The 13,170-nt window shown below is 44.5% G+C and overlaps 1 protein-coding gene across 1 annotated transcript in view; it reads left to right on the forward strand.

Moving 5' to 3' along the window:
• Positions 1-13,170, forward strand: part of LOC142101885 (uncharacterized) — a 61,246-nt gene that overhangs the window by 38,145 nt on the left and 9,931 nt on the right. Inside the window, exons 31-37 of the mRNA XM_075186314.1 lie at positions 48-112; positions 530-645; positions 1,473-1,633; positions 1,716-1,828; positions 5,112-5,236; positions 5,974-6,189; positions 7,354-7,458. Of these exons, the coding sequence (XP_075042415.1) occupies positions 48-112; positions 530-645; positions 1,473-1,633; positions 1,716-1,828; positions 5,112-5,236; positions 5,974-6,189; positions 7,354-7,458 (901 nt within the window). The remainder of the gene's footprint in view (positions 1-47; positions 113-529; positions 646-1,472; positions 1,634-1,715; positions 1,829-5,111; positions 5,237-5,973; positions 6,190-7,353; positions 7,459-13,170) is intronic.

The raw sequence follows: 13,170 nt of genomic DNA on the forward strand, positions 1-13,170 counted from the left end.
CCCAGTGAAGCGTTCGCTCCGTTAAGTGTCTCTTATCTTCATTTCAGAATTGGGCTCTGTCCGCCATTCAGCTGATGGCAAAGGGCCCCGTAGACAAAAAAACAACATATTGGTAAGAAAATATTCACAATTATTATTATTATAATTATTATTATTATTATTATTATTATTATTATTAATAATTTGTATCCAAGTCAATAAAGAGCTAAGTTAAGGTCTGTGCCCTGAATGCTGTCGTATTGCATATACACAGCAGATTTAAGGTCGATGGAAAATTCTTTTAAATTGGGATCGCCGTCCATATAACTAATATTCATGAGAAAGCAGCCTATCCGTTCACTAGAATCCAGGGCCTCATGAATATTAGCCTGTCAGTGCCTCAGTGATGTCACCAGTCTGTCCCAAGATCATTGGCTGCCTACTGGTCCCGCCCACAACATGGCTGTGTGGTTGTCTATGCAGTAAAACTAAAATAAATTTTTAAAAGTACAACGTTGTGATCATTAATGACCTCTCTATTATCTGTTAGGCTGCTGGGAAGTGGATCTGTAACGTCCACGAGCTGCCCGGTCCTCACTGCTGGAGGGGAGGAAAGATCTACAGCCTGTCAGTCCTCCTCTCTCTTCATATGTGAGGGAATAGAAGGTAGGTGGATATTTGTGGTCCACGAATGAGGACAACCAGAGTAACGACCTCCGAGTTCTACGGCTGCCACCTAGTGTGTCAGATACAATGTGACAGCGTTAGGCAGCCTATAGCTCTGTAGCTATTGTGCAACCGGTTGACAGAGCATGCTGGAACTTGTAGTACCACAACAGCTGGAGAGCCATACGTTGCCTGCCTTTGCTATATACTGTAACACAACAGTCAGAGGATGATTATATTATAATATTATATATTATATAATTGTTCATTAAAGGCCCTCAGTCGTATTATAATTGTTTCACACCAGCCCTGAACCTTGAACTTGCTCCAGGAACCCAGATTGCAAAAGTGGTTGAAGAAATAACCAAGGTTTATCAGTTATCACTTGTACAGATCTATACGGTGAATTCATCGATAAACACACAAATGCACATGTGGATATAGCACAGCAATATTCAGTGTTGCATGAAATCCTACAAGATAAATTTGTTTTTTATGTTTGATCAATGTGTCCCTTTAAATTATTTAACTCAGCAAGGTTTCAGGAGAAAGGTATGATCTCAGTCGAGCTTATAATCATATTTTTAGAAATCAGTAACACAGATAACTGGAAAGTGTCTTATCCAAGGTTCCTAAGAGCTGATAGTGGCTTTGAACGCTAAAGTCTTATCAATCATGGTGTTAGAGTACGGTAAGTGCACTTAACCACTGAGTCGCCTCTTCTACAGACATCTGGGACTTGCGGCTACTCTGTTGGTTGGTTGGCGATTCTTGACCCTGTAACGCTGGGCACTAAGGATGTCCTTTGTTTGTTTGTTCTCCGTCAGGCTTGCTGGCCCGTTGCCCCGCTGATCCCAGGTGGCAGCACTGGAGGGGAAGTTGTTATTTTCAGGATCCGTCTATGTTGGTCAACTGGGCAGAGGCTGGTCTGATCTGTAAAAGTTATACGGACACTGATCTCCTGTACATCGAATCCCCGGATGAAAAGGTGGACGCTCAAACATTCATATCCAATAACCGCGCTATTGTCCACCGCGTTACTGATACTTGTGAATCTTTTCTTTCCCCAGAATGCCATCTCCGTGATTTTTAAAGGGTCGTTTTGGACTGGTCTTAACGATCAGAATGTGGAGTCCGTGTTTGTATGGACGACGGGAGATCCTATAAGTGTCGAGGTTTCTAAGTGAGTAGATCGAGAACTAAATAAAGATCTGACGACTCGGAAGTGTTCAAATAGTACGCTCTAAAAAAATACAAATCAAAATAGCGCAATTACACCCAAGGCAGGTAAGTAATGTAACAAAGCAATGAGGAAGGTAAGTCAGATGCTTGGTTACATAGGGAGAGGAATCAGTAGCAGAAAGAAAGAAGTAATAATACCACTGTATAGGTCATTGGTACGGCCTCATCTAGATACTGTGTTCAGTTCTGGAGGCCGTATCTCCAGAAGGATATAATACATTACAGACTGTACAAAGAAGGGCAACTAACATGGTGCATGGTCTACAGCACAAAACTTACCCGGAAAGACTAAAAGATCTTATTATGTATAGTTTGGAGCAGAGAAGGGAACGGGGGGACATGATAGAAACTTTCATATATATCAATATATCAGAGGTTATAACAAGGTGCAGGAGGGAAACATTCTACAAAGGAAGAGAAGTATTAGAACACGAGGACATGTACTGACACTGGGGGGGAAGAGAAGTATTAGAACACGAGGACATGTACTGACACTGGGGGGAAGAGAAGTATTAGAACACGAGGACATGCACTGACTCTGGGGGGAAGAGAAGTATTAGAACACGAGGACATGTACTGACACTGGGGGGAAGAGAAGTATTAGAACACGAGGACATGTACTGACACTGGAGGGAAGAGAAGTATTAGAACACGAGGACATGTACTGACACTGGGGGGAAGAGAAGTATTAGAACACGAGGACATGCACTGACACTGGGGGGAAGAGAAGTATTAGAACACGAGGACATGTACTGACACTGGGGGGAAGAGAAGTATTAGAACACGAGGACATGTACTGACACTGGGGGGAAGAGAAGTATTAGAACACGAGGACATGTACTGACACTGGAGGGAAGAGAAGTATTAGAACACGAGGACATGTACTGACACTGGGGGGAAGAGAAGTATTAGAACACGAGGACATGCACTGACACTGGAGGGAAGAGAAGTATTAGAACACGAGGACATGTACTGACACTGGGGGGAAGAGAAGTATTAGAACACGAGGACATGCACTGACACTGGGGGGAAGAGAAGTATTAGAACACGAGGACATGTACTGACACTGGGGGGAAGAGAAGTATTAGAACACGAGGACATGTACTGACACTGGGGGAAGAGAAGTATTAGAACACGAGGACATGTACTGACACTGGGGGGAAGAGAAGTATTAGAACACGAGGACATGTACTGACACTGGGGGGAAGAGAAGTATTAGAACACGAGGACATGTACTGACACTGGGGGGAAGAGAAGTATTAGAACACGAGGACATGTACTGACACTGGGGGGAAGAGAAGTATTAGAACACGAGGACATGCACTGACTCTGGGGGGAAGAGAAGTATTAGAACACGAGGACATGTACTGACACTGGGGGGAAGAGAAGTATTAGAACACGAGGACATGTACTGACACTGGGGGGAAGAGAAGTATTAGAACACGAGGACATGTACTGACACTGGAGGGAAGAGAAGTATTAGAACACGAGGACATGTACTGACACTGGGGGGAAGAGAAGTATTAGAACACGAGGACATGTACTGACACTGGGGGGAAGAGAAGTATTAGAACACGAGGACATGTACTGACACTGGGGGGAAGAGAAGTATTAGAACACAAGGACATGTACTGACACTGGGGGGAAGAGAAGTATTAGAACACGAGGACATGTACTGACACTGGGGGGAAGAGAAGTATTAGAACACGAGGACATGCACTGACACTGGGGGGAAGAGAAGTATTAGAACACGAGGACATGTACTGACACTGGGGGGAAGAGAAGTATTAGAACACGAGGACATGTACTGACACTGGGGGAAGAGAAGTATTAGAACACGAGGACATGTACTGACACTGGGGGGAAGAGAAGTATTAGAACACGAGGACATGTACTGACACTGGGGGGAAGAGAAGTATTAGAACACGAGGACATGTACTGACACTGGGGGGAAGAGAAGTATTAGAACACGAGGACATGTACTGACACTGGGGGGAAGAGAAGTATTAGAACACGAGGACATGTACTGACACTGGGGGGGAAGAGAAGTATTAGAACACGAGGACATGTACTGACACTGGGGGGAAGAGAAGTATTAGAACACGAGGACATGTACTGACACTGGGGGGAAGAGAAGTATTAGAACACGAGGACATGTACTGACACTGGGGGGAAGAGAAGTATTAGAACACGAGGACATGTACTGACACTGGGGGGAAGAGAAGTATTAGAACACGAGGACATGTACTGACACTGGGGGGAAGAGAAGTATTAGAACACGAGGACATGTACTGACACTGGGGGGAAGAGAAGTATTAGAACACGAGGACATGTACTGACACTCGGGGGAAGAGAAGTATTAGAACACGAGGACATGTACTGACACTGGGGGGAAGAGAAGTATTAGAACACAAGGACATGTACTGACACTGGGGGGAAGAGAAGTATTAGAACACGAGGACATGTACTGACACTGGGGGGAAGAGAAGTATTAGAACACGAGGACATGTACTGACACTGGGGGGAAGAGAAGTATTAGAACACGAGGACATGTACTGACACTGGGGGGAAAAGAAGTATTAGAACACGAGGACATGTACTGACACTGGGGGGGGGAGAAGTATTAGAACACGAGGACATGTACTGACACTGGGGGGAAGTAGGTTCAGAGGAAATGTGAGGAATAATGACTTCACAGAAAGGGAAGTGGATAAGTGGAATAGCCTCCATCAGAGGTGGTAGAGGGTAATACAGTACAGCAATTTAAACATACTTGGGATAGACATAAGGATATCCTTACAAAGATCTAAGGATCAAATAGAGTTTGAGGTCACCATAGATTAGGATACGGGCAGACTAGATGGGCCAAGCGGTTCTTATCTGCCGTCAAATTCTATGTACGCATGAAAGTAGCAAAAAATGTGTTCTAAAGTATGCCATAAAATCACACAATATAGCCACAATCAATGTAGAAAGATCCAATCAGCTTCAGAGGTGATTCCGCAATCAGCCAATCAGAAGCAATACTGTCCTCATCATCATCATAAGAGAGTATTAGCACCAGCCCTAAGACACCCGTCAGTGAAGCGGCTACTGACAGGAGTATCTTCGTCTCCATGCGGGTTTGCCTTAGTTCTCAATTAAGCAACATGCCCTTACTATACTCAGTCTGCATTATATATATTGTGACAGAGAGGGTTATATATTTATAAACATTTGTGCAGGTCTCTGAAAGACGACATGGCGGACGGAGGCCTGAAGGACTGTGCGCTGATTAACACACAATCGAAGATGTTAACAGACAGCAACTGCGACGATAAGAGGCCATTTATATGCAAGTGCCGTGAAGGTGAGGGCGTCGCTGCTCGGGAAACATTGCGGATTTCACTGCGGGATTCGGCTCCAGTGAATGTGCGCCATATTCTGTAAACGTGGCGGAATCTGTAAACGTTGGATCTGCCGCAGTGAGTTTGTGCCGGGCGGTATCTGACTAAGGTCGGAGGTATCCGACCCTGCCAATTGCTGATGGCTGGCAGGGCATGTTGGGGGCTTGTAGTCTCACAACACCTGGAGAGAGACGTGTTGTCCAGACCTGCTGTAGACCGCCATGTGGAACAGACGCTAATCACTGAATGTCTGGGACACTCCCGAATTCTAGGTAGGTCTCCCGGATTCCCGGGAGCGCAAGGCATTCCTCCTGCTAGTAGAGTGGGCGAGATGTGGGCCTGCATGACACGATTTGGCATGGAGGGTTTATAAGCCGAGGTCCTGTCATCCTGTCTCATGGACGTACATAACACATAGGGGGGAATTCAATTCGGCCGCGCTCAACGCTGCGTTAATTGTATTACTGTTGATACTGTAATTTTAACCCTGATTTCTACCCGCGGCTCCCTGAGGTGCTAACAAAAACCAACGTTAAAGATTGCCGTATTAACGATAATAATGCGTAATTTTACTGTAATATCGGTAATAGTGCGCTGACCGCGTTATTGTCGAAAGTTACATGGCCAATTGAATTCCACCTATAACGTGTAACGAGATCACAACGCTGCAGTGAGACGATGACGTTTCTTCTGTCCCCAGACACAGACTGGTTCGTGGCGGCTCCACGCCAAGGTCTCCCCGGAGATCTATCCTCCATGTTTCCTGTGGAGGAGACCCTGAGCAGCGCCAAAGAGACGTGTCATCACCGCCGTAGCTGGTGTTACGGGATTATACAGGACGGGACGAAGTTTTACTTGGTGACCAGCGGATCTGCCATGGTGACCAGAGCGGGGACCACGGCCTACATCCGTAGGGGTAAGAGGAATGCCCAAACGAAAGACGGAACAGCAAATATTTGTGTGTGATACAGAACATTTATGTTACCTAATAGAAAAGACCAATAAATGATAAAATAATAGAGATTCTAACTGAGCAAAATATTGTACCACAATCTGCTCTTATACTGTACATAGGGATAACTGCACAGTACTACTTCTCTTGTTTCATACCCTAGATGTGATTCTTAATATCTGCTCTTATACTGTACATAGGGATAACTGCACAGTACTACTTCTCTTGTTTCATACCCTAGATGTGATTCTTAATATCTGTCCTTATACTGTACATAGGGATAACTGCACAGTACTACTTCTCTTGTTTCATACCCTAGATGTGATTCTTAATATCTGCTCTTATACTGTACATAGGGATAACTGCACAGTACTACTTCTCTTGTTTCATACCCTAGATGTGATTCTTAATATCTGTCCTTATACTGTACATAGGGATAACTGCACAGTACTACTTCTCTTGTTTCATACCCTAGATGTGATTCTTAATATCTGTCCTTATACTGTACATAGGGATAACTGCACAGTACTACTTCTCTTGTTTCATACCCTAGATGTGATTCTTAATATCTGTCCTTATACTGTACATAGGGATAACTGCACAGTACTACTTCTCTTGTTTCATACCCTAGATGTGATTCTTAATATCTGTCCTTATACTGTACATAGGGATAACTGCACAGTACTACTTCTCTTGTTTCATACGTAAATGTGATTCTTAATATCTGTCCTTATATTGTACATAGGGATAACTGCACAGTACTACTTCTCTTGTTTCATACGCTAGATGTGATTCCTAATATATAATATTCCTATTATTGGCAGCATTATCAGCCGCCAATAATTAAGCAGTCCTTGGTGGATGACATTTCTCTGTAGGCCACGAGGTTGTCAGTGCCCCTCCCACATTCTCACTCATTTTAACTCCACCCCACCCTTTAATGACCATTGGATACAGCACACAGTTCTGTAACTGAAGCCCGGAGGGTTTAATCTGTCGATTTAACTACGATACGGACAGTTTGTGAAACATTATTCATGTTGACTTTATTCTGTGGACTATTATCAGCAATAAATAGATTTATTTTTAAGTACCAGTGTAAGTTATTGTATGCCCGTTCTCTTCCAGCCTGTACCATTGGGATCAGTGGGAAACAATGTATTGTACCCAAAAAATCTACAGACTCCCTACAATGTGACTGTAACGGCAGCATCGCAACGTCTCTCGGTGTAGGTAAGAAGTCTGTCTAATGTATGGAATATATACAGTTTATATGTATATATATATTAAGGGTGTGCACTGGCCACTTTTAGTGTTTTGGGTTCTGATTAGCTTGAGGTTTTGGGTTCTGATTTGTTTTGCCAAAACACCTGACGAAAGGTTTTGGTTCTGATTTAGGGTTTTGGGTTCTGATTTATTTTTAAAAAAGCATAAAAAGGGTTAAAATCAAGTTTTTTGTTTATTTTTCCCTCCTACGCTATTATTAACCTCAATAACATTCAATAACAATCATTTCCACTAATTTCCAGTCTATTCGGAACACCTCACACCTCACAATATTGATTTTAGGTACAATATTTGATTTTTTGGTACAGCAGCAACAGTGAACGTAGTTTAATATCTGATACGCATCTATGTGGACTGCGTAGTGGAGTGGCCCCGGTACCCAATTTGGTACCGGGGCCACAATATAAAACCCTCAACTGGTCTGAATTCCACTGCACATATGGCTGCTCCTACATCCTCTGCAGCATATAGAGGGTGTAGTTCGAGCGCGTCACTATCTCTTGTTTTTGACGACCATGGTACAGAGCATTCATCATTGAGATCCCATCAAGTATGTCAAAGACAGACAGCGTCGAAGTGTTATTTGTTGACTTTGTGAACAAAAAAACTGTCCCTGTTGCAAATCTTCGTGCAATGAAGAGTGACTTTTTCATTTAAAGGCTCAAGCTTTCAAGTGTAGTGTTTATAACATCATTACACCAACAGGTAAAAATCCTTTTAATTGGGATAATGGAGCCACAAAGGAAATTGCACATATGTAATGCCCGCACAATGTTACTGGCGTTGTCTGACACCACAAATCCCCAGGAGAGTCTAAGTGGGTTAAGCCACTGAGAGATTATTTCCCTCAGTTTCTGGACTGATGCACCACTGGACTCAACAAGGACAGAGCACTGGACTGATGCACCACTGGACTCAGCAAGGACAGAGCACTGGACTGATGCACCACTGGACTCAGCAAGGACAGAGCACAGGACTGATGCACCACTGGACTCAGCAAGGACAGAGCACTGGACTGATGCACCACTGGACTCAGCAAGGACAGAGCACTGGACTGATGCACCACTGGACTCAGCAAGGACAGAGCACTGGACTGATGCACCACTGGACTCAGCAAGGACAGAGCACAGGACTGATGCACCACTGGACTCAGCAAGGACAGAGCACTGGACTGATGCACCACTGGACTCAGCAAGGACAGAGCACTGGACTGATGCACCACTGGACTCAGCAAGGACAGAGCACTGGACTGATGCACCACTGGACTCAGCAAGGACAGAGCACTGGACTGATGCACCACTGGACTCAGCAAGGACAGAGCACTGGACTGATGCACCACTGGACTTAGCAAGGACAGAGCACTGGACTGATGCACCACTGGACTCAGCAAGGACAGAGCACTGGACTGATGCACCACTGGACTCAGCAAGGACAGAGCACTGGACTGATGCACCACTGGACTCAGCAGGACAGAGCACTGGACTGATGCACCACTGGACTCAGCAAGGACAGAGCACTGGACTGATGCACCACTGGACTCAGCAAGGACAGAGCACTGGACTGATGCACCACTGGACTCAGCAAGGACAGAGCACTGGACTGATGCACCACTGGACTCAGCAAGGACAGAGCACTGGACTGATGCACCACTTGACTCAGCAGGACAGAGCACTGGACTGATGCACCACTGGACTCAGCAAGGACAGAGCACTGGACTGATGCACCACTGGACTCAGCAAGGACAGAGCACAGGACTGATGCACCACTGGACTCAGCAAGAACAGAGCACTGGACTGATGCACCACTGGACTCAGCAAGGACAGAGCACTGGACTGATGCACCACTGGACTCAGCAAGGACAGAGCACAGGACTGATGCACCACTGGACTCAGCAAGAACAGAGCACTGGACTGATGCACCACTGGACTCAGCAAGGACAGAGCACTGGACTGATGCACCACTGGACTCAGCAAGGACAGAGCACTGGACTGATGCACCACTGGACTCAGCAAGGACAGAGCACTGGACTGATGCACCACTGGACTCAGCAAGGACAGAGCACTGGACTGATGCACCACTGGACTCAGCAGGACAGAGCACTGGACTGATGCACCACTGGACTCAGCAAGGACAGAGCACTGGACTGATGCACCACTGGACTCAGCAAGGACAGAGCACTGGACTGATGCACCACTGGACTCAGCAAGGACAGAGCACTGGACTGATGCACCACTGGACTCAGCAAGGACAGAGCACTGGACTGATGCACCACTGGACTCAGCAAGGACAGAGCACTGGACTGATGCACCACTGGACTCAGCAAGGACAGAGCACAGGACTGATGCACCACTGGACTCAGCAAGGACAGAACACTGGACTGATGCACCACTGGACTCAGCAAGGACAGAGCACTGGACTGATGCACCACTGGACTCAGCAGGGGTCAGAGCACTGGACTGATGCACCACTGGACTCAGCAAGGACAGAGTACTGGACTGATGCACCACTGGACTCAGCAAGGACAGAGCACTGGACTGATGCACCACTGGATTCAGCAAGGACAGAGCACTGGACTGATGCACCACTGGACTCAGCAGGACAGAGCACAGGACTGATGCACCACTGGACTCAGCAGGACAGAGCACAGCACAGCACAGCACAGCATGAGAAATAGCAGGACAGAGGACCACCTAACACACCCTACCTCTTCCCTGATCAATGCCCGAGTGAAGATGGCGGCGGCAAGCGGGGAATTTAAAGGTTCCAAGTATCTCGAGATCCGACAGCGGGATTATGACTCAGAGCCTCGTTTTAAGTTTCGGAATCGGCGGGAATACCCGGACAGTGCTCAGATCTGACTCTGATCCGCACTGTTCGGGGGGGCTCGGATTCCAGGAATCCGAGTCCACTCATCCTTAATATATATTAGTAGGATTATCAATATATCAGATGATTAGTAATACCATTATCAATAGCTATATAGCCAATATATAATATTAGTAATACTACTATTACTAATGATCAGTGTTGGATTTGGGCTAAGCACAGTCTGTATGTGACAGCCCAATTATTATCCACCGATTTAAAGGACGTGTCGGCTTGGTGGATCTCATGCAATAAGCGAGGGGTTTGGCGAACAGTAAAGTTGGAAAACTTTCAGTTTTGTGAGGAACTTAGCCGCTGAGTGCCCAGCTGTTCTTACCTAAACTATTACCAGCTACTGTGAAATTAGATGTTCCAGAACACACTGGCAGCCATTGGCAGGAAGGGCATGCCCTTACACTCAATGGCTGCCAGTGCATGCTAAAACATGTAATTCCACAATAGCTGTAATTCCAGTATAATGGACAGGGATCGGAAGACCCTACACATGATAGAAAGCAGTACAAAAGACACACAGACACATATTTTAAATACATTTTAATTGAAACAAAAAACTCCCTGAAACCCCTTGTTCACCACTTTAAAATAAAATAAAATATTATTTATTGTTTGTCGTAATCCAATGGGAAATTCTTCTCTAAAGTGGAAGAGAAAAAATACAAAACCATAAAATCCAACGCTAGATTGTTTGATAAGAGCCCGGACACTGAGCGATTGTTACCTGGAGTTATTGGGACTTCCCTTAGCCGCTAGCCAATCACAAACAACCAGCGTGGGAAAACACTTGTGATTGGCTGAGCAGCTAATGGGACCATTCTGCACCCCTGTGAGTGACTCTTCCTTATGGGGGAGGCTGGAAAACTGTCTTAACCACTAGACCACTCCCAGCGCTTTGATTGGTGGGTAGCACCAGCCACTCACCAATCACGTTGCTGGGAGTGATTAGTAATAAAGTAAGCGCTCAATTGCCCATTTTGAGGATTTTAATAAATGATGGAGTGCCAATCAGGAAGAGTGTTATGATGTAGTTGATCCTGTAATTATGTCAAGTAATACCTATTAATAGACATCTCTAAACCATGTATCAATATACTCAATGGAGATTAGAAAGATAGCTGTGGAAACAAATAAATTAGGAGTACTATATAAACCCATACCTCTTACTAACACTCACGATGCCCTGAGGAAATTCACCCAGCAACATCTTTTTCAATGAAGATTATACCCTGGTGCCACTGACAGGTAACTGTGTTTGACTATTTGTATTTTGAAGTCTGCTCAGATGTAAGATGAAAGAATAGTTATATATATCAAATCTTATACATTCTTCTTTGGCCATTTGAGGTGTTAGAAGGTATGAAAATGACCAACAGCTGATAATCACATTCTCACACATTAACTGCACAGTTTGTTTGTATCAATAAAAATCATATTTTGTTCTCTGTATTGGGTGGTGGTCACAAGGTTGCCCTCTATATTGTGTGACGGTCACAAGTTTGCCTTCTGTATTGTGTGGCGGTCACAAGGGTGCTGTGTATTGTGTGGCGATCACAAGGTTGGTGTATATTGTGTGGCGGTCACAAAGTTGGTGTGTATTGTGTGGCGATCACAAGAGTGCTGTGTATTGTGTGGCGGTCACAAGGGTGTGTGGTCTTCTGCTGCTGCAGCACATCCACTTCAAGGCTGGCCATTCAGAGATGCTCTTCTGCATACCACCCATGGTTAGTTGAGTTACTGTCACCTTCCTATCAGCTGGAACCTGGCTGGACATTCTCTTCTGACGTGTCTCATTAACAAGGCGTTTACACCCACAGAATTTCCGCTCCGGTTTTGAGCACCGTTCTCTGTAAATTCTACAGACTGTTGTGTGTACAAATCCCAAGAGATCAGCAGTTTCTGAGGTACTGAAACAAACCGTACGGTACCAACAATCATTCGTAGTAAAAGTCACTTAGATCACACTTCTACTCCATTCTGGTGTTTGGTCTGAACTACAATTTAAATTTTTGACCAAGTCTGCCAGGGGAGGGCTGGGGCAAGACTCAACTCAGCAGCATATTAGGAACATTTTAAAGGAAAAAAAATGCAGATGGCTCACTGACCAAGACCAAGGTAGTCCATTATGGGACTGGGAGTTTCTGCCACATGACTGGCTAATTAGGTATTTGCATTAACTAGCAGGTGTTCAGTTATACCTAATAAAGTAGACATTGAGTGCTTATATATTAGGATCAATATAGATACATACAATAGACTCTATCTATCTATCTATTTACATAGATTCAAGTTTTATTTATTTATTTAATTTTCTTAAATTTTCAGCACCCAGTGTTTTGTTCAATGTTAAAAGCCTGGAAATTACCATTTTTCATGTATGTTTCTTGTAATGCACTATATAAATACAATTAGTCAACCATTGTTTTGTATTTTTGCATTTGTGGCTGAATCACGTAGAAATAAAAATAGCTTATTGGAGATATTTATTGTAATTAGGAGTGCAGTGCACCTCTGCACATCATTGCAAGTGTACTTTATCTTTTTATATTGTTATGTGTTTTGTATGGAAATATATGGACTTCTGAGACAGTATGTCATGTTTGCAACTGTTTGGAGACAGGTAATCTCATGTTAATTAGACCTTTCATCGCTCAGTGACCAAAACGTCTGTTGAGTCTGAAAGACAGGAGGAGGTAATTATACTTGCTGGTAGACTCCCTAATAAAGTGATCACAGATGAATGTGAATGTTGCAAGTTAAATTGCATTCAAAGCACTA

The sequence above is a fragment of the Mixophyes fleayi genome, chromosome 9 (genome assembly GCF_038048845.1).
Source record: "Mixophyes fleayi isolate aMixFle1 chromosome 9, aMixFle1.hap1, whole genome shotgun sequence".
Taxonomy (NCBI): Eukaryota; Metazoa; Chordata; class Amphibia; order Anura; family Limnodynastidae; genus Mixophyes; species Mixophyes fleayi.